Raw genomic sequence first — 20,821 nt, 5'->3', positions numbered from 1 at the left:
AATACAGTACCTGGCAGGTGGTAGATGCTTAATAAATGTTTATTGAATTGAAATTGAATTCCAAAATGTCAGAAGACTTAGAAAAGTGGCAAAGAAACCCTTCCTCCTATCAAATAATAAAACATATTAGATTTTTCTCTTTAGTCTATTTAAACATCGATTTATTGAGGCAGCTAGGCAGTGCAGTGGATAGAGCACCAGCCCTGAAGTCAGGAGGACCTGAGTTCAAATCTGGTCTCAGCTGCTTAACACTTCCTAACTGTATGACCCTGGGCAAGTCACTAATTGCCTCAGCAAAACAAAACTAAGAAATATATAATAATAACTAAATAAGTAAAAGTTGATTTATTATTTTTGTTTATAGATCACTCCACTTCCCATGTCCCCTCTCCTTTTCTGAGAACTATCCCTTATAACACTTAATTCGAGTCTAACATTAGAGAGGTCATTTAGGTCCTCTTCTAGAATGAAAGTCAACAACCAATAATAAAAAAATAAAGTAGGAAAAACAGTTTGTCAAAACCAGCCAATGCTTCCACTTGAATTGTCATTCTGTAGCCTGTCTTGGTTGGCAAGACCACAATCTTGTCCAGCTTCTCCTCCCCACCATATTTATTTTGCCCCAGTGCAAGTTCATGCCTCCTGTCCCTCTCCCTCCTATCCTACTATCTATCTCCCTCACCCCTCCCCACCCCCATTCCATCCTTTGACTGGCTGTCCCCTAATCCTGGAATGCTTTCCCTCCTCATATCCTGCTTCCTTCAAGTCCCAGTTAAATTCCCACCTTCTGCAAGAAGCATTTCCTGATTTCCCTTAATACCTGTGCCTTTCTCTGCCATTTATCAGGTCTCTGGTACATAGAGTCATTTGCTGGTTACCTTCCCCAATAGAGTGTTCTTGAGGTCAGAAACTATTTTGGTCTTCCTTTGCCTCCCCAGTCAGACATTTAGCATTCATTGATCATCCACTACGAGGCAGGCACTCCACTAAGTGCTGAGGAGGCAAAAGAAAAACTGTCCTTATTTTCAAATGAGCTCAAGGCTAATGGGAGAGAACAGCTAGAGATAAGCAAACAATATACAGGATAAATTGAAAATCATCAATAGGGGAAAAAAAAAAGCATTAGTATTAAGGAGGATTGGGAACGTCTTTTTGTAGAAAGTGGAAGCTGGGACTTCAAAAAAGCCAAGGGATGGAGTTGGGAAGGGAGAGGATTCCAGACCTAGGGGACAACCAGTGAAAATGGCCAAAGTCAGGAGATGGTGCGTCTTGTGCAAGGAGTAGCAAGGAGACTAGTTTTTTTTTTTTTTAAACACCTTTGACCCTACTATGATTCTTAACACTTGTTTTGATTCTATGTGCCTTCAGAAATGGAGTGTATCACAGAGAATAGTTTAACAAAAATGAAAAAAGCCCTATTGTTAACTATTGTTTTTAATGCATGTCATTCAATAATTAATAAAATTTCTAAAATAACTAAGAAAACATTTTGACTACTTTGTTCCTGAGTCACTTGGTCTTTGTCCAATATTTGTGTTTCATTTTTTTCCTTTTTTATTTTATTAAAGCTTTTTATTTACAAAACATATGCATGGATAATTTTTCAACATTGACCCTCGCAAAACCTTCTGTTCTAACTTTTCCTTTCCTTTCCCCCACCCCCTCCTCTAGATGACAGGTAATCCAATACATGCTAAATATGTTTTTAAAATATGTTAAATCCAATATATGTATACATATTTATACAGTTATCTTGCTTTGTTCTCCATTCTTAAAAAGATATTTCTGCTTCAGTCTTTCAAATCAATCACTGGATCCAGATGATTCTGGAAGGAAAAGTAAGGCAGGTGACCTTGCCCAGCCCTCCCTCATTTAAATCCAATTCACTTGCATGTCACAGCATCACCTCCCTGACAAACAATAGCAATAGAAACTCAGAAAACACAGAGAAATCACAGCCGACACACACCCCCTCCCCCGGGGAAGAGAGGGACCTTCACCTGATCTTCCTCCTCTTGCCTCTTGACCCCCATTGCCCTACAAAATAGTGCCAGGATTCCCCCACTACCGTGTTCAGACTGTGAGAGCCATGCTATTGGCTCTCTTTCATGAAGAAGTCCACAATACAGTGCTGGGGCATTTAAAGACACGCTTGATATTTGTGGCATTTAAATAGCAGGGGCAAATGTTGAAGCTGTGAAGTTATAATGTTCTCTTTTTAGTCCCCCCTAGTCTTACCTTGTACTTCTGAGGTTCCTACTGAAATTAAGTAGAGAATTTGGATGAGAAGATAAGGAAAATGACAATACAAATTATTAGCAGAACACATACATTTATGATCCCAGAATCATCGATTTAAAGCTGAAAGGAACTTAATTTCTTCATCTGAGAAACAAAGGGTTTGGCAGTATGATCTCCCTGACTCAGAGATCAAACCAGCCCTAAAGCTGAGATGGGAATCAGGGTCCCAGGTCCTTTCTTCTTCATCCCAGTCCTTTCCCAATCAGGTATTATTTTCATGTCCTTAAATTTTGAGATCAAATATACAGAATAGATCTCTATTGTGATGGGAGTAAGAATGACCTTTAAATAACATTTTGAAGTTCACCAAGGACTTTTCTTACATTTTGTCTCTATAACCTCACAACAACAGGTATTATTATTCCCATTTTACAGATGAAGGAATTTTCAACCTACATTTTGTTTCTATAACCTCACAACAACCCCACAAGGTAGGGACAACAGGTATTATTATCCCCATTTTACAGATGAGGGAATTTTCAACCACATTTTGTCTCTATAACCTCACAACAACCCCACAAGGTGGGGACAACAGGTATTATTATTCCCATTTTATAGATGAGGGAATTTGTAGCCTAGAGATATTAAGCGACTTGTCTAGGCTCTCAGGACTAGTTAATGACAGAAAGCACTGTCCATTGGGCAAAAATACTTCCTATGAAGGAAATCTTAGAGGCTCTCTCGGGCAGCCTCCATACTGCTTGGGCCCAGCCTCTGAACTCCTCATGAGGCACCTTGGAGGGTCTTGACAAGGTTCAAGAATGACAGAGGGCGTACTTTGGGCCAGATCAGTTGTCAAGATCCAGACTGAATGGGAAACAGGCCGAGGAGCCACTTTGGGAAGGCCATGGGGAATTTCTGACTGGCACAGTAGCCAATGGCCAGGTGAGCTCTGCTCTTGGAGCCCAGGACCCTAGAGCATTCCATCCTTGGCTTGCAGGCTCCTCGAGTGCAGATGCAGCCAAAATAATGTTCTGGGGCACTGATGTGTAGTTATCCAGCAACTCTGATTCTACGTACTTAGGATATCCTGAGACAAGAAGCCCACAGGTGGTACCCAGTATACCCAAAAACACCACAGAAAGTGACCACACAGTGTGCTCTTTCCAGTTTCTCCAATTTCCACTCAAGCCAGCCCACCCACCCACCACTAGCTTAGATATCGGTCTGCTTTTGAGTGGGAGACACTTTTATCAGGACCAGTGACAACTTCTGCCTCCTTACCCTATGAATTCTAAAATCCAGGCCTCCTTTCCAGAACCCTACAACATTCATTACACCCATCTCTCTTTGATCTCTCATCTTTGAAAATTTGCTGCTTGTGAAGAGCAACTTCAAAGTGGTCCCGATTTGCCTTTCTCTTGGTGATAGTGACTTTTATAAGGGCCTTAAAAAAATAGACTATCCTTAGGCTTGGACCCCATATTCATTTTAGTCTTATATTCATTTGCTCCCTATAGAATTTAGTTATCAGCACCTGATACTAAACTCTCCCATCCATTCATTCCCCCCAAATTCAACTATTTTTCTCTTTAGCATGATTGTATTAATTTTGTTTGTCCCCAAACTTTTCAATCATTGTGCTTGCCTGCTTTTTTTTTGTTATTGATTCTATTGTTTGGCTAATAATGAATCCCCCTCATGCAGAGATATGAAAGGTATCTGCTCTGGTATTCATTCCTTCTCCCTCAGTTTGACTTTTCACATTTAGGTCACAACTAATACTTGAGGGGTTTAAGAATTTTTTAGTGTGGCACATGGCACAGTATGTTAATTTCTGCCACTGTGAGCACCTGGTACAGGTCCTTATTACTCCAAGACTATGCAAAAGCCCGACGGCTGGTCTGCTTGCCTCATTCCCCACTCAGCTGTCAAAGTTACCTTTCTAAAGCACAAGTTTCTAACGCGCAACTTCTCAATAAACTCCAGCAACTTCCCAGACTCCAGGATCAAATACAAAACCCTGTGCTTGGCATTCAAAGCCCCTGAAGTCTGCCCCCACCTCTCTTTTACAGTCGTTTTACATGTACACTGCAACGAAGTTGGCTGAAGCAGGGGCTGCAGAGAGCTTAGAGCTTGGTCAGATATCAGAGATGGCAAGGGCACCTGCTGCCTCCTAGGCCATCTCTAGATACCTTCGCTTTTCTCAGGTCCCTGGACTTTGGTAACTCAGGAAGAGAAAGGGAGGCTGGGGATTTGTGCAACTCCAACACTTAAATCCAAGCACACGAGTCCAGACATCGCCCATGATGTCCCTGGTCTTCTCCGGACAGGAAGGGTAACTACAATGACACCTTGTATCTTTGCCATGTGCCCCTTTTGACCCAGGGACAGACCACAGTGGGAATTTAATGGTCAGTTTTACACACAGCATTTTAGGAAGGACTAAATGAGCTGAATGGCATCAAGAGAATAGCCAGAATGGTCAAAAGCTGCAAATTTATGTCAGATCAACTGAAACAATTTAGCCTAGGAAAAAAGGAGACTGAGATTGGGGAGCAGCATATAATATGGCACATAGTAAGTACTTCATAAATGTGTTGGTTGAGTAATTAGCATGAGAGCTGTCTTGATATTTGTTAAACTTGGATTTGATTGGATCAAATCATCCAGTGATTGGGGATGAATGGGGCCCAGGATGAATGTTCATATTGGGAGGTTCTGCTAGGAAACCAGAGGTTCTGGAAGCTCCCAAGAAAGTCAGGAGACATCTGATGTGGGCCTGATGGCAAGCTGTGTCCATTATCTCTCTATAAGACTAGCTACTAAGAAAAACGAGCCTTTTGGCCAAGGTGAACAATGAATAGAATTGGAGGAAAAAGCAAAAAAGCCCCATCTTCACTGCTGTGCAAATCTACTTCCATCCACAGCACCCAGTGAAGATGGGCAAAGTAGGGAGCGGGGATGGGGGGGATTTACCTTAAAAATGGTAAATTCTTGGACTATCCCAGTGACAGCTAACATGAATCAAATTAGTTCCCAAGTATGATCTTAGTCTGATGAGCAAAGAATTAACATATTTTCAAAGGAAGGGAATCATGTTATATCAAACCAGATAATACATGTATTGTTATCAGCATATCTGTATTGAAACCTTGCTATCAATGAAGCATAAAGGAATAAAGGAATAAAGATTTTGTGACTCATTACAGGATCACTCCCAGGTTTTTCTCAAACAGACCAATAAAAGATTTGGAGAGGTTGGTTCCATTGGGTGCCCATGGCAACAAAAAGCTTCGCTTCCATTGAGTGCCCATGGCAACAAAAAGCATCACTTACATTGGGTGCCCATGGAAACAAAAAGCATCACTTCCATTGGGTGCCCATGGCAACAAAAAGCATCACTTCACGGGATGGGCATCTCACTTCTGTGGTAATGAGAGGGTATGATGCAAAGCCTCAGGTGGCTGTGGGAATTCTCCACAGAGCTGTAGACCACAATCCTTCCCTGTCTTCCATGCTGAATGACTCTCAGCTGGCTTCTTCCACAAGGATCGCCTCAGGGTCCCCCTCTCCCACCCTGCCATGTGAGGGGGCTTCCCTGCTTTTCCTCAGCCCCTTGAGGGTTCCCAGGGAATCCCAGGATGTCCTCCTGGCATCCCCTACTCTTGCCAAAGGATTTCCTCATCTTTTCTTGCAACATTCTTTGCTATGTTTTGCTGAATCCTTGACAGGTACGTGTCATATTCTGCTCACACCATTCTCCTATCTTTTCATTATTCTCTCTAGGTGCTTATCTTTAGTTCTTCAAGGGCAACAATCTTGCTGTGATACAGCAAAACTAGTAAAACATTCTTACTACCAAGATGGGCCTTTGATTCCTTTTAAATAAAATGCATTTAAAATATTAAATAAAATTCCTTTTGAATAAAAATTTAAAAATACATGTTATGTATTTTTCCCCATATTTAAAAACTTTATTTTGAGAAGCAGTCCACAGGTTTCACCAGGCAACCCAAGAAATCGACAAAAAAGTTAAGAATCCCCAGTGTACAAGGCTTTGTGGTTATTTACATATCTTTAGCTGCTCGGTACCCCACCATTAAGTAATAAGAATATAAAATTAGTTCACAGTAATTATAAGTAAGAAGTTTCAGTCACTCTCAAATATGGACTGTGTTTGAGATGCAACAAAAACATAATCTGATTTCCTTGGTGGGGGCACTCCCTCTACCCATGCAAATTGCAGCCTTTCCAAGCATTCTCATCTGGCGCCAAGCCTTATCGAAAGCTCCCATAAATCTCCTGGACACAGTGGATACAGCCAATGTAGTGGAGCCCTGGAGTCTGTGAGATCACTTGGACTATTTGTCAGTTTTGTTACATAATTGTATCACATGCACCCCTTTTTCTGCATATCTCTGCAAATCTCAATGATGTCTTTTAGGTGACTTTTCAAATGAGAATTAAAACATGTACCCAAAATCTTTATTTCAACATACATCTTTCCATGAAGAAATGACAAATATTACAAGATTAAAATAAGGAAACACTTCTTTCAATTTTTTAAAATAATATTTTACCTCTCAGAGTAGGGGTTCTGTTCTGGACCCTGTTGGCAAGGGTCTAGTAAAGTCTATGGAAGGAACCCTTCTTAGAATCATGCTTTTAAATGCAGAAAATGAAATATATAGGACTCCCAATGGAAGTTAATTACATTGAAAGATATAAAACATACATATTCATATATATATATATATAGTTAATGGATCTCAGTTTGAGAACTTATATCTTTAGAGGACCAAATGTTTTAAGAGATTAATAATTGTGATTTGGTTTTAATTGAGGTTTTTTTTTTTTTTTAATATTTATTATAGCTTTTTATTTACAAGTTATATGCATGGGTAATTTTACAGCATTGACAAGTGCCAAACCTTTTGTTCCAATTTTAATTGAGTTTTAAAAAGGCAGGAACCTGTACTATGACCAATTATTTGGTATACAAGAATTTTTTCAATCCTAGTTTGAGTTACACATTTTCATTGTTCACAGAAATGAAAGAAGCCCACTCTCAGTGGCATCTTTAGGGGAAAGGTATGGAGATGTTAGAGTTTGTACAAAATATGGGCATTGCTTTTTGGTAGGGCTCTTTGGTAATGAATCTATAATTTGAAAAATGAACTGAAATATTGATACCTTTATCGTTAATAACTGCTGCATACTTATACAAAAGTATAAGCCCTTTCTTATGATCCCATCTGTAGGGTGAGCCACCATTATTTTCAAAGAAATTGTCAAATTTAATTCCATGAAAGAAAGGATATGATATTTAATTTCAGCAAAATGAAATTTTAACAGAGGACTAGTAGCTTAAAGCTCAGCACTAACAACTAGAAAATCTCATTAATTCGTATTATTTAATGAATGGAAATGTTGCAGAATCTCTATGTTGCTTTGATTTATTTTCATTTGTCTCCTGGAATGATGAAGAATAAGAGCAAAATTTAAAAATACATCTTCTACAAAGTAAAGAGAATTTATCCTTATGCTTACCTTCAATATTTTAAGGAATTCTGGAGTAATAGGTTTAGAAAAATCACTTGTTCATGTCTCTGAAATTCACCAGCCCCACAAAGTGGGAAAGAGCAAGCCAAGAAAGAAAAAATTGGAGGCTGAAAAGTAAAACAGGATATAATGTGATCACAAATGACGACAATAAGTAAAAAACTTAGGATAGGTTTTTTTTTTTTAAGTTTATAAAAATTTCAATTAAGGAACACAATATCTCACCAACATTTCTTTAAACTTAGATCGAAGTGATGCATGAAGCCAGTCAAGGAGGGTCCAGCAGAATATTGGTGATGAGTGAAAGTGAAGAGAATCTCTCCACCAGGAGAAGGTAAGCCTAAAGGATTCCTGGGAAGAAGCAGGAGGGCAGGGTAGGGGCAACTGAAAGATGGAAGGGAATTCATTATAGTTCGTCTTTCTCTCCAGACACTTAACAGGATAAAACTACAAGAGTGGATTGTATTTAGAAAGTGTTTGTTATGATCAAAGTTAAAGTAATCTTATACACACAAATCCACACATACAAAATGAAAACAAAAACAAAACTACCATTTTAAAACCGGACATTTTAATTCAAGAAGTCTAATGAACCCAGAATTCAAAATAGTTCATATTCAAATTATAGGTTTAAATTATTTGTGGGTTTTTCCCCCAGGTCTGAAAATTTAACTTGGCAATATACAAGTTGGAGGGCATCTTCATCCATGTACGATTCCCTAGATATGGCAGTTATTTAGGAAGCATGTAGTAGTGGAAGAGCAAAACATTGGTCAAATGCATATCAACATGCATATGCATGTTTACATAGACATACATGTTTATACTTTGTGAAAATTTGTTTAAATGGGAAAAAAATAGGTTTAGCAAAACAAATCAGCCATTTCTTATGGTATATATAATGATTCCCCATAATCCCCTACTACTGCAAAAAAAAAAAACAAAAAAGGGAAGGAGGTATATTTTCTCACATCTTCCTTGGGATTAAGGCCTGGTGATTATGTGTAATTATGTACACAATGGTCAGTTTCATTTTTTTCCTTTCCATTTACATTGTTATAATTGTAGAAAGTGTTTTTCTGAATTTGCTTACTTTAACATCAATTTCATGCGTCTTCATATTCCTAATTCCTTATAGCACAATAATACTCCATTTATGCAACACAGTTTGATCTGTCATTCTCCAAATGATAGACTTTAAAAAAATATATCATTAGATGCAGAAATATGTTTAGAAGAATTGTATATGTGTAATCTATACTGGATTATTTGATTTCTAGGAGAAAGGACTGGGGAAGAAGGGAGGGAGAAAGATTTGGAACAAGGTTTTGCAGAGTGAATGTTGAAAACTATCTTTGCATCTATTTTGAAAATAAAAAGCTATTAAAAATCTATTATAAAAAAAGTAAAAGAAAAAAGCTTAGTAAAGACTTTAAGACAACAATAATCCCTTTTTAAAAGAAACAAAGAGCTAAAATTGGAAGCAAGAGGAATATCAGAGCTAGGACCACTGTTCAGAATGCTAACAGCAAAAACAGATGAAAGACAAGATAGAATGAGACTCTTTTTTGGCACATCTTCTTGCCATAGAGAAAGACCTTTGAATTATATATAATTATTAAACCAATGAATTATCTCTGAAAAATCAAAGGTAATAAGAGAGTTGCCAGTGGCCATACATCTACCATTTCATTCAGTGTCCCTAGATGTTGTTCATGGAAGCCTTGTACCTTCAAACCATAGAGGGTAGCTTGGTTCCCTAGACTCTTATCTTACATTTTAATTCCTTGAGAACTATTCTTGTTCTAATTCTCTCAATTCAAATTTCCATTATGTTATTTCATGACATATAGTGCACTGGCTTTTTATTAATTTTTGTGTCACTGTATTATTAAAAATAATTCACCATGTTAAAAATATCATTATAATTATTTCTCATTGACATGTAAAAACAGTTTTAAACTTTTAAAAATTTTGAGTTCAAATTCTCTTCCCCTCCTTAAGAAGACAAGAATTTTGATTCTTGACTGTGCAATCATATAACACGTATTTCCATGTTAGCCATGTTGCAAAAGAAATAATAAAGTCTTAAAAGTATGTTTCCATTTGTTTTCAGACTCCATCAGTTCTTTCTCTGACATTGGATAGAATGCTTCATTATTAGTCCTTTGGAATTGTATCGCTGAGAGTAGCTAAGTTATTCACCATTGATCAGCACATAATATTGCTGTTCTGGTTTTGCTTACTTCACTTTACGTCAATTCATATAGGTTTTTCCAGACTTCCTATTTACTTTTATTTTTATAGCCACATTAGAGGTTTTATTTACATTTAATAGTTGCTTATGGATTCAAAGACCACATGAAGATCTCTGATAGGTGAGATGGTCATACTAATTGTCATGTCTAGTATTATCACTGATAGGTAAAATTTGTTAAAAATCTTTTCCATCATTTTCTTCAGACAATATGTCTTAATTTTAAAAAAAAATTTCCAAGACACATAAATGGATAGTTTTTATGAGACAATAAAGTAAAAAATCAATTCTTTTAAGTCAAGTAAGCTGAAAAAGAAATGCCAGCCTGCACTGGTGGATAGTAGGCAATTCTACCAGTGAAATCATGGGTCCAATTCCCGGGTCTCTGCCTCAGCAAAGATGCGGGATTGTGTGATGGAAAGAGGCACAAGGACAATTTTTTTTCACTTAAATTTTAATGGGATTCTTGAAAGGAAGAATTACAGTATTTACTTTAGAAAATAAAGGAACTTTGAGAGTCCTTGCCAAACTCGTATTCAGCAAGTAACGGCCCCCAGACCCATCTCTGACACTTCATAACGAGGTGATCTTGGATTATCTTTAACCTTGCTGTTCCAATTTCCTTTTGAGTTCTGCCTACTGACCTCCTTGACTTTCTTTAAGTCCCAACAAAAATCCCACCACCTTCCAGAAGTTTTAAGGATCCCCCTTAATTCTAGTGCCTTTCCTGTGTTGATTATCTCCAATTTCTCCTGGACATATCTTGTTTTCACATAGTTTACATGTTGTCTTCCCCATTAGACTGTGAACTTCTCAAGAGTGGAGACTGTCTTTTGCCTTTCTTTGCATTTATACTGCTTCACAGAGTGCCTGACACAAAATAGGCAGTTAATAAATGTTTACTGACTAATTGGCTAAGAGATAATAAAGACTTATTAAAAGAAAGAAAGAAACTTTCAACACTATGAAAGTGATTATATACTTTAAAAAGAAAAAGATACAGACAAAACAGCTTTGTGAATAGTATGGCAGATAGGGAATAAAGCATTGATAAGAGAAGCTAGTCTTGTCTCATTCCTAGTTTGGGTCATTTAAAAAAGTTGCTTAATCTTATTTTATCAGAATTCTGAAGATGTAAAGATTAAAACAAGAAAGAAAATTCTTAAGTAAAGCTAATAAAATTAGGCTCTATATTGATAGATACAATAGAAATGTAAAAACATAGTAAATTAGTACAGATAAAACTACCTTATAGCAAATTCTATTAAAGAGTTCTGTATTTTGATATATTCTTTTCCCTGATGGTTTACCCAAACTAGTCTTTCTTTCTATAACACCCAAAGGGTTTTCCTAAGCACCTTTAGAGGTCTGTTGGACTTCATGGGATATAAAAGTTTAGGAATCACATTGCTCAAAGAGCTTAAGCTCTAGCTGGAGAAAGAGTTTAAGAATAATTCATGATAATAGGCAATCAAACTTTAAATGCTCAATTTAGGAATTCAGAGAGGAAAGGTCAAAGAGAACTGGAGTCCTCAGTAAAGTTTGAAAGGAGGAGGTAGAATTGGAGTTGGTTCTTAAAGGGAGCAAAGGTGAAGGATAAAGGACGGAGGTTCCAGGAAAGGGAATCAACTAGAAAAGGGCCTAAAGCTTACAGGCTCCTGCGGAATCAGCCTAATTTGAGCAATGGGTTCAAAATGGAAAAAAAGAAGAAAATAGGGGACTGATAGAAAGCATGGGGTCAAATTACAGGGGCACCTAAACCCAGACAAAGAAAGTTAGATTTGTTGTGAAGAAAAATAAGGATATCATTAAAGGGCTTTTAAATAATGAGGAGCAAATTGGAAACTGCTAAAATGGGAAGTTAGCCTGGCAATTGTATACAAAAGAGATTAATTCGAGGGAAGTGAGAGTAGAGTCAGAACTGCTGACTCCTAAGAGGTGATATATTTGCAACAAAATGGAAATATTTGTTCTACAGAGATAATAGTGAAACAATATCATGATATAGTGAAAAGAGGGTACTTGGATACTGAAAATACTGGAGTAGATTTGACTATCAAGCTCTTACTCTGGGTGTGACCTCTTTCTCTAGGCCTGTTTCTTTTGTAAATGAAGAGGTAAGAGTAGGTGACAGCTAAATTCTTTCAGTTCTAAATCCAAATCTTTATAATCCTATGAACTTAAGACACTACTATGTTAATCTATCAACTGATAGGTCAAAGAAAAAGGAAAAAAACCTATATATACCAAAATATTTATAGCAGCTCTTTAAACTGGGGAATTGGCTGAAAGTTGTGGTATGTGATTGTGACCGTAAGGTAAGAAATGATGAAGGGGCTGTTTTCAGACCTGATGAAAAGTGAAGTGAGCAGAACCGTAGCAATATCATAATGATAATCAACTGACTTACCTAATTGATCAATACGATGATCCACAACAATTCAAAGGAATCATGATGAAAAACGCCATTTACCTCCAGATAGAAAACCAATGGACACTGAATGCTGATTGAAAGCCTACTTTCTCCCTTTTTATTTTTTTTTGCTTTGTTTTTCACATTATGTGAAAAGGTTTTGGATAACTTCATATGTATAACAGGCATTATATTTCTTGCCTTCTCAAGAGAAGGGGTAAAGGGAGAGAAAATTTGGAAATGAAAATTAAAAATAAAAATTAAACATCTGGTAGACAATTGACCCAGAACTTGAGCTCAGAAGAGATTAGGGTTGAACATAAAGATGTGGCGTCATCTGCATGAAACATGATGACCCATGAGAGCTCAAGAAAATATAGATAGGACTCAGGACAAAAAAAATCTGACACTCAAGTCCCTATACCTTTCAACTTCATTTTTAGCCTTATTCTATAGTGCTGCCCTTCATTTGATTCAGCCAACTGAATTACTACACTTCACCCCTATTGAATACTTTCTGTAAATGTAGAACCCTTCCCTCTTTCCCACTATCTTTGCATTTTGAAATCCTATTACCCGAGGCACTACTTCCTATTTCAGATAAGCCTTTTCTGTCATCCCTTATGAAAATTACCTTTCTCTTCTTGGATCTCATTTTGTACCTCTCATTCTTTTCTGATTTTGATAATTTTGTTATTGCATATTTACATATAATGTCTCCTAGGATAGTGTAAACTTCATGAGATTATATCTTAATTATATCTCCCTTAGTACTATGCGTTGGGTATACTGGGATGGAAATATTCACTATATTTTTTCAAATGAAAGATAACATTTGTATTTGTATACATTATGCCCAGTGAGTTAGTGTTGGAGTCAGGACAAATGACTTCAAACTTTGCCTGAGACATTTACTACTTGTGTGGTCCCAGGCAAGTACATTGCAAACCTAAGAGCTATTTAAGTGATAGCTATTATTATTATTATATTCTTAAAATGTTAGGCAATAAGAACATTTCCTTCCAGAAATTAAAATGTTTTCTGAATGGTAATTCTAGCATGCCAGATCGCCTAAGATATAGCACATAGAAGAAATACACCATACAGTATCACTCATAAGTTTAAAAATAGCTTTACACTGTAAAGGTCAAATTGGGAAGCAAGAGGGTGAGTGTGTGTTTGGGGAGGGGAGGGGAAAGAGTGGTTAGGAAACTTGAATCAGTGAGTAGCTAGGTAACAAACCTTAGATCTTTTCTCTAAGGGAGTATCCCTTCTGCCTCCAAAGACATCTAAGATTCTCTAGTTTCTATGTCAAGAGTTGTTTGAACAGAAACAGTAGATTGCTTTGCCCCAGAAAGCAGGTACTACACATAGTTGACAATATTAAGTATATCATGTTTAGAAATGAATTTTAAAACTCTTTTGAATTGGTATCAATTTTCAAATTATTTATTGGAAATGCCAAAAAAAAATTCAAAATAAAAACAAAACAAAAAACCACACGTCTCAGTTCTCTTTTGCAGTATCAGAGCAAAGTTTGAGGACTATAAATATTTTACATTTTTGTATAAAATCAGCAATAAGGAAAAAGATACAAAAAACAACCAGAGGTAAAAACAAATTTCGGCAATAACACTGTGTGCAATCATCTCACTGCTATTCAAGTGACCATTCAGGCTGATTTTTAAAATTTCAGTAATGATAAAATTCACACCACAACAGCCCTGCATTGGAGCACCAGCAGGTTTTATTTCCTTCCTTTTTTAAAAGGTTGGAATCCTTTTATTTGTAAATACTAATGACTAAGAAAGTTTCTAGCAACTCCATTCTTAAAAAGGAATGCCTTCATTCTTTCTTTAAATTCAAACAAGTTTCATTTCTATTTTGAAGCAAGAATAATAATAATAAACAACCACGAACAATAAAGCATGAGGGTCCTTTTAAAGCAAATAAATAATTGTTTAACTAAACAGACTTGCTGTATTCAAAGCACAGACCTGCTGTAAAAACACAAGAGCATTTCAATGGTCAGGGAGACATTGATATTTTTATCCAATGGCAAATTTAAATTGCTACAAGTCACAGATGAATCTAGCACATACCTAAAAGTCAAAGGGATATCAGTCTCAATCACCAACTAGTGGAAAGTGATCATCAAGTATAAACTCGTCTTTATTAAAAGTTATGTATCAAGTTATGTATCATTTGCAGTATTTAAAATGGCAAGGAAAATTTAAATCTAACAATACAAAAAGTGCTACTCTAAGTTAGATCTACCTGAAATTTATAATTGTTATATATATGTTCATTTCATTCAATTGGGTTAATTAAACTAAATTACTGCCTGAGCAATGTAAACAAGCCTTTAGGAAATTAAAAAAACAAAACAAAACATTTATCTGCCAGTAAACTGCATGAATACATAATGAGCCAGGTGTATAGAAGGGAAGTTTATGTTTGCTTATTTCAAGGCATATCCTCTTCGTGAAATAGTTTAATAATTGAGAATAGGCCTTTTTTTGCAGTTATATATGCAAAGACCAATTCAGAATGGGTCCCCACTATAGTTTTCATTTTGAAGAATCACCATTTTGACTTGAATATACTACCTTTGAAATAGATTATGCAGGAAATCTATTAGTGTTTATTTTTAAAATCCCTATTTGAATTACAATATTAGGCATATATTAGGATGTATTTATCATACCCTTTCCTCCTGTTAGTTATGGTCTTACATTTTCTGTGGGACCCAATTTGGACAGTTTTTTCTATCAAAACATGAGCCCATTTTCCTCTCAAGCTTGAAATACTGAAAAAGTGGAGTCCACTACGGACATGGTTTTGATCTTAGGAAGAAGGGTTTTTAATGCTGAAGTCTGTGACATTCAACCAAATCAAAATCTGTATCCTGTTTAAAATAGAGTATAGAGCCAATACAGAATTTGTGGATTAGGATAATTGCGCACTAACAGATTCTTTTACTACCTCCTTTTTTTTTTTCTTTTTAAAAAATACTAAATCATTTAAATGTGAATTATATTGGGAAAATGGGAAAGACTTCATATGTAGTTACCCTTTCCTTTTGAAATTTGTCTAGTAGTTTTCTTAGATATCAATAAAATCCTTTAAAAATAACCTATTTGAAAATCGCTCAAGGCTTTTCTTCTGTGAAAGAATACATGTTTCCTAAATCAATAATAGTTTCTATTCTCAATTTTGTTTTGAAAAAAGAATTTAAGATATCAATCTAAAATATGTCAATTAAATAAAACTTTATTAAAATTAAGACTACACTGTAATTTCACTCTAGAAAAGGAAGAATTTAGTGAATAAATGGGTCCTTTTTTTTTTTTTTTTTGCTGTTTCTTCCTAGTCAAATTCAAAAATGCTTAAATTTTGAAGAGTACAGATTAGAACAGTACCAAAAAACAAAAGCAAAAATAAAACATGCTTCTTTCTCTTAAAGCTTTAGGGAGGGAAAAAATAGTAAAATATAAATTAGCTTAACACTATTTAGAGACTGTTACTAAATTGATGTGAAACAAAAATTATTTTGCCAACATCAATTTCAGTGACATGTTTTTCTTCCTTCTAAATCTTTTTTTAAAGAATGACCAGATCTACCAGGCCCTTATCAACAACAACCCTGTCACAAATATTGGTCAGGTTCATTTTCCTTCTTACTCTTGAAGTACTAGTTTAAAATGCATTTCAGCATTACACAGATGTAACACATTTCTTTAAAATGGTGTTTTTTTCCAAGTTAGCTAATTCAATTTCTTAAAATGATGTTTTCCAAGTTAAAGTTAATTCAATTCTAATATTTAAAAAAAAAAAAGCTAAACCAACAACTCTCTGGACTTTAAAATATACTTGGGGTATATTAAGTGAGGACTTCATTTTTCTTTTCATTTCAAAAATTTCCCAAGTTGGAATTTATAGCTTTAGGCTACAAAATTGAAGTTGTAGAGTGGATTTTTTTTTAATCAAAGAAACATTCTGATAGGCTTTACTTTGGAGTTGGATAAACATTGAAAGGTTTTCTTTCAGATTTGGCTCAGTGAAGGTTAAGACAATATTCAAGTACTATTAGTAGAATGCTGCTCTACAAGGATAGGTGTCCACATATTTAATTTTGCAAAGAAGCATTATTTTAACCACTCTACAGTATATGTCACCAAAAAAGCCTTTAGAAATCGTTTTGACTTGAGAATCTGTCGCTGCCTCCCATAGGTCCTGAAGGTCTTGCAAATGTCCATGAGATGTTATCATTTTTTCATAAATGCAGGGATGATAGGGAGCTTTTCCTTCTCCAGAAAAAAACACATGATGCTGTGGTACAATTTTCATTTTGTTGGCACACAGACCCATGAACACATCATCTATGTAAAGACTAGAATTAAGTGTTTGCGATGCCTCATAGACCTTGGCCGCTACATCACTGGATATCACATAGGCTGCCCCAGCCGTGTAGTCCGGGTAAGAAGGCCATTGGTACATCTCATATGGGACGTAGTATTTGCTGCTCTTATCCCTTACGGGAGGGGACCCTCTGTGGACCCGACCTACCCAGAAATCCTGAACACCAATTTGTTCTAAACTTCGAAGGTACTCGATAAGATTTGGCATGTGGATAAATATGTCGTCATCTGCTGACATCACGAATTTGGCATGCGCACAGTACGCGTTGACCCATCGGAACTGCAAAAGCAGTTTCAGAGTGAGGTTGTAGAAAGTATCGGCGAAGTCTTGCTGAATTAAATCATGATGCTCTTCATCTTCCAAAAAAAGCTCCTTTTGCAGCCTCTCTCTCTCAGAATGCACGGGGTCGTTCGGACTCCCGAGGGCAAAGAGAGTCTTAATGTTGGCATTCAGTTGAAAGCGGACGTATCTGTCATTGCCCCACGTCTTGCGGATGGCGTCCCGGCGGTTCCGATTTTTGGGCGAGGTCTTCACGAAGAGCAGGAGGAGCACGTCTTGGTTTCTACATTTCTCCTCCTGATTGATCAGATATTGGAAGCCTGCGACCCCATCCAGGTTGTGCCTCAGAGACAGGCTGTCGTTCACAAAGGTGTAGCTGTTGATGAGGTATCTGTACGAGTAGGACTTCACGTGGCTCACAATGTGGTTGTCCAGGGGTCCCCAAAACACCATGAGGCTCAGTAAGAAGCAGGTGGCGAACAATTGCACAAACTGCCACTTTTTCACTCTGCGACCACTCCCAAACATTCTGATGTCGGCCGGAGGAGCTGCAGTCTAGAACATTTTGGCCAGCGCTCGGGAGGAGGGAAAACGGGGCTCCGGCGCCGTTAGGGCATCTCCGGGCATTAGTTATCCTCGGACACCGGGCCGGGGCTGCTCCCGTCCAAGGACCGGCTTCGGAAAGAGCATTTCCCCCGTGGGCTGGGGGGGGCACCCCAGTCTCCGGAGCAGGACCCTGAGAGCCGCGCGCGCTTAGTCCACACTGGCATGCTTCACCCGAGGCTCCGCTGGGGGGTTTTACTGGGGGGCCTGTGGGGGGAAGGGCCGAGAAGAGGGAGGTCAGTGGACGCGGGCCGCGGAGCCCCCCTCCCCCACCCCTCAGGACCAACACCCTCCCGGACACCCTCCCGGCGGCTCCTTACAACAAAGAAACCCTGCAGTCACTGCAGCCGCGGCAAACCCAGGGCGGGGCTAAAGGTCCCGGTTCAAGTCCCGCCTATGCTACTTGTCGTTAAGCCCTCCCTCAGAGTCAGTTTCCTCCTCAGCTTGGGCAAAGGGCCGGCCTGGGCTCCCTCTCTCTCCCCCTTTTAATTCCAAAGGGGATTCTAGGGGGTCCCAGGGAGAGCCTGGCTCGCAGGGAAGCCTTTGGAGCCAGAAGCCCTGGATTCCAAAGCTGCTGGCCCACGCGGGGCTAGGGGCCCGGGGGTCGAATCATGGCGCCAGCCTCGAGGGACACGAGGCCGGCGGGAGACCCGAAGTCCCCTGGGAGGGCGGGGCTGGGGCGGGGCCGCAGGCAGGGAGCGCTCTGACTGGATCAGAGGGGCTGCCAGTCACACTCACACCCTCCCCCCGCCCCAGCAGGAGCGTGCCCTTCCCCCTCGTGCCCTCCCCCACCCTTTTCCTCAACTGTAAAATGAACCTAAGAATAGTTGTGAGGATCCAGGGATAAAATAGGTGACACACTTCGGAGCACAGAATAGGCTCCCGAGAAAGGCTGGTTTGCCCCCAACCCCCCTCAAGAGCCTCACCCTTCCACACCTTCAAATCTAGGTGTGGGATGAGTTCTGCCCCCTCCCCCAATGCTGAGGCAGTTCTACCCTCAGGAGACTAGGGGGCAGGTGGTCTTCCCCCCCAGCTTCCCGGAGTCCCCCACCCAGCCTCATCCCTCTTCCCAAGCTCCCCCAGATTTGGGACAAGACTGTCTAACCCTTCCCCCAATAAGGAACCCTCCCCTCCCCCCAGGAAAGGCAGCTCCTGTCTGGAAGTGGGTAGATGGACACAATGGGGGGTACAGAAAGAACCTGCTAGATTTTGTCTGGTTCCCCCTTCCCCAACCCCTTCCCTAGGATCCCAAGCCAGTTACTTAACTGAGCCCCCTCTTAAAGCAGCCACCCCTCCTCAGGTACTTCCACAGACAAGAGTGCTTATGCCCCCTGAGCAGCCAAGGCCCCGTTGTCCCCCACCTGCTGGGCTTGGGGGCCAAGAAGTGGGGAGACAGTTTGACAGGAATCTGGAGACCCTCTTTCTTCTGCAATTCTAACAGAGAACCCCGCCTCCACCTGGGGACCCAGCTCACTAAGGGCTCCCCGGGAAATCCCTTAAAGGTCCTCAGCCCCTCCCCCCCACACCTTGGGACTTCCCCAAGACCCCTCCCCCAAGATCGCGCAGGCAGAGCAGTGAACACCGGTCCTCCCACTCCCAGCCTCACTGGCTCTTAAAATGTTCCTGCTTATTGTACATCCGTCTTCTCGGGCTAAGACATGTCCTGGCTTGGCCAGCTCCGCAGGAGTCAGGGACAAGGAGCTTCTCTGGGTGAGCCCTTAAATCCTCCCAGGCAGGCCCGGAAGCAGGAATGCGAGATACCAGCTCCCTCTGGGTCTGTGCTCACAGATCTGGTCCCCGCGGGAGACCCGCCATCTTGTCTTTCTGGGGGGCGGGGGCCCACAGCCCACCACTGCTTGCACTCTCTGTCTGCCAGCGAGGAAAGAAACAGCGGTTCTTCATCCGCTCCCTCCAATTCCTACTTTACCCCCTACTTCTTCTCTTTCTCGCGGAAAGAACAAGAGGCCCCCGGCCAAAGCACAGAGAAGTCTTACATGTTAACTAGCACCTTCACCAGGTGGCATTTCTAGTAGTGCCACAGCCTCCTGGAACTGTTCTACCTCAGTTTCCCTGCATTATATCGCCCATTACAACCCCCACCTTTTTCCCCTGTCCATGAGGGCCGCACTGCCCACTCTAAACGTTCCAAAAGGTAAGATCAGCTCAGGTACGGGACTTCCGCTTGTTTAGGCATCCTGACTCTGGCTCCCAGTTAGTAAGAATGTATCGTTTTCACCCCCATCCTGCTAGAATCGAATTTTTGGTCCATCCCTGAAAATTCCTGCTCTTTGCCTCCTGCTTTTGTTTCTCTTCTTACTAGAGTCCTATTTAAAAAAACCTGGAGTCTCACATTCTCCGCTGTGAGCCGAAAGTCCTGTCCAATCAATTAAGCTCTCCAATAAAATAATAAAACTCTCTAATCTCTATCTTACCCCAGTTTCTCCAGCATTATCTTTGGAGGTTCCACCAAGATAATAGAAGCTGAGAACTGGATTAGAGATTAGAGACCTTTGGGTCTCCACCTTGGGCCTGGGGCGGTTGAGGATCTGGGTTTTTGGGGGGAAAGGTTAGTTCTCTGGATTTCTCCAGAGTCTCCGGGGAGAGAGCAGTTCTCCAGCCACACCATGCTGAAGGTGGACACCATTTCGGCCATATTAGAGTAAGTCTGGGTGTCTTATGACACAATCTGATATCTGTCTGTCTGTGCTAGCGTCTGGATTCTTAGTACAGTAAAATGCTGAGGGCATTCAGTTCTGAGAAGGGTATCATTCCGGGACACTGGAAGATATCCTCTGTTCTGAGTGTCTTTTAAGACACCTATCTGGTTCTGTGTGCCAGTGGCACAACTCTGGGTATTCTAGAGCATAATAAATCTGGGTGTTTTTAAGACCTCATCTGGTTCTGAGTCCGAGTTATGTTCCTGTTTTGGTGAATGTTGTAATTGTGCGGTCCATGTTTGTTCGGTGTTTTGTGTGTCTTGTCTGCCTGTCTTGTTGCTTAAGTTTTAAGAACTGTGGTTGAGAAATTTGGCCACTGGTCAT

General features: G+C 39.5%; 2 protein-coding genes across 10 annotated transcripts in view; one reads left to right on the top strand and one right to left on the bottom strand.

Annotated features, from left to right (window-relative positions):
- The window catches only part of MCF2L2 (MCF.2 cell line derived transforming sequence-like 2), a 333,832-nt gene that overhangs the window by 186,974 nt on the left and 126,037 nt on the right, over nt 1-20,821 (top strand). For all 9 annotated transcript variants that reach the window (XM_051983258.1, XM_051983256.1, XM_051983259.1 and 6 more), the window contains one exon: nt 8,052-8,140. In XM_051983258.1, the coding sequence (XP_051839218.1) occupies nt 8,052-8,140 (89 nt within the window). The remainder of the gene's footprint in view (nt 1-8,051; nt 8,141-20,821) is intronic.
- The window catches only part of B3GNT5 (UDP-GlcNAc:betaGal beta-1,3-N-acetylglucosaminyltransferase 5), a 29,885-nt gene continuing 22,960 nt past the window's right edge, over nt 13,897-20,821 (bottom strand). The window contains exon 3 of the mRNA XM_051983261.1: nt 13,897-17,987. Coding sequence (XP_051839221.1) covers nt 16,566-17,705 — 1,140 coding nt within the window. The 5' untranslated portion in view covers nt 17,706-17,987 and the 3' untranslated portion in view covers nt 13,897-16,565. The remainder of the gene's footprint in view (nt 17,988-20,821) is intronic.

The sequence above is a fragment of the Antechinus flavipes genome, chromosome 3 (genome assembly GCF_016432865.1).
Source record: "Antechinus flavipes isolate AdamAnt ecotype Samford, QLD, Australia chromosome 3, AdamAnt_v2, whole genome shotgun sequence".
Lineage (NCBI taxonomy): Eukaryota > Metazoa > Chordata > Mammalia > Dasyuromorphia > Dasyuridae > Antechinus > Antechinus flavipes.
Note: the sequence above shows the minus strand (reverse complement) of the source record. Positions and strands in the feature narration are given on the sequence as shown.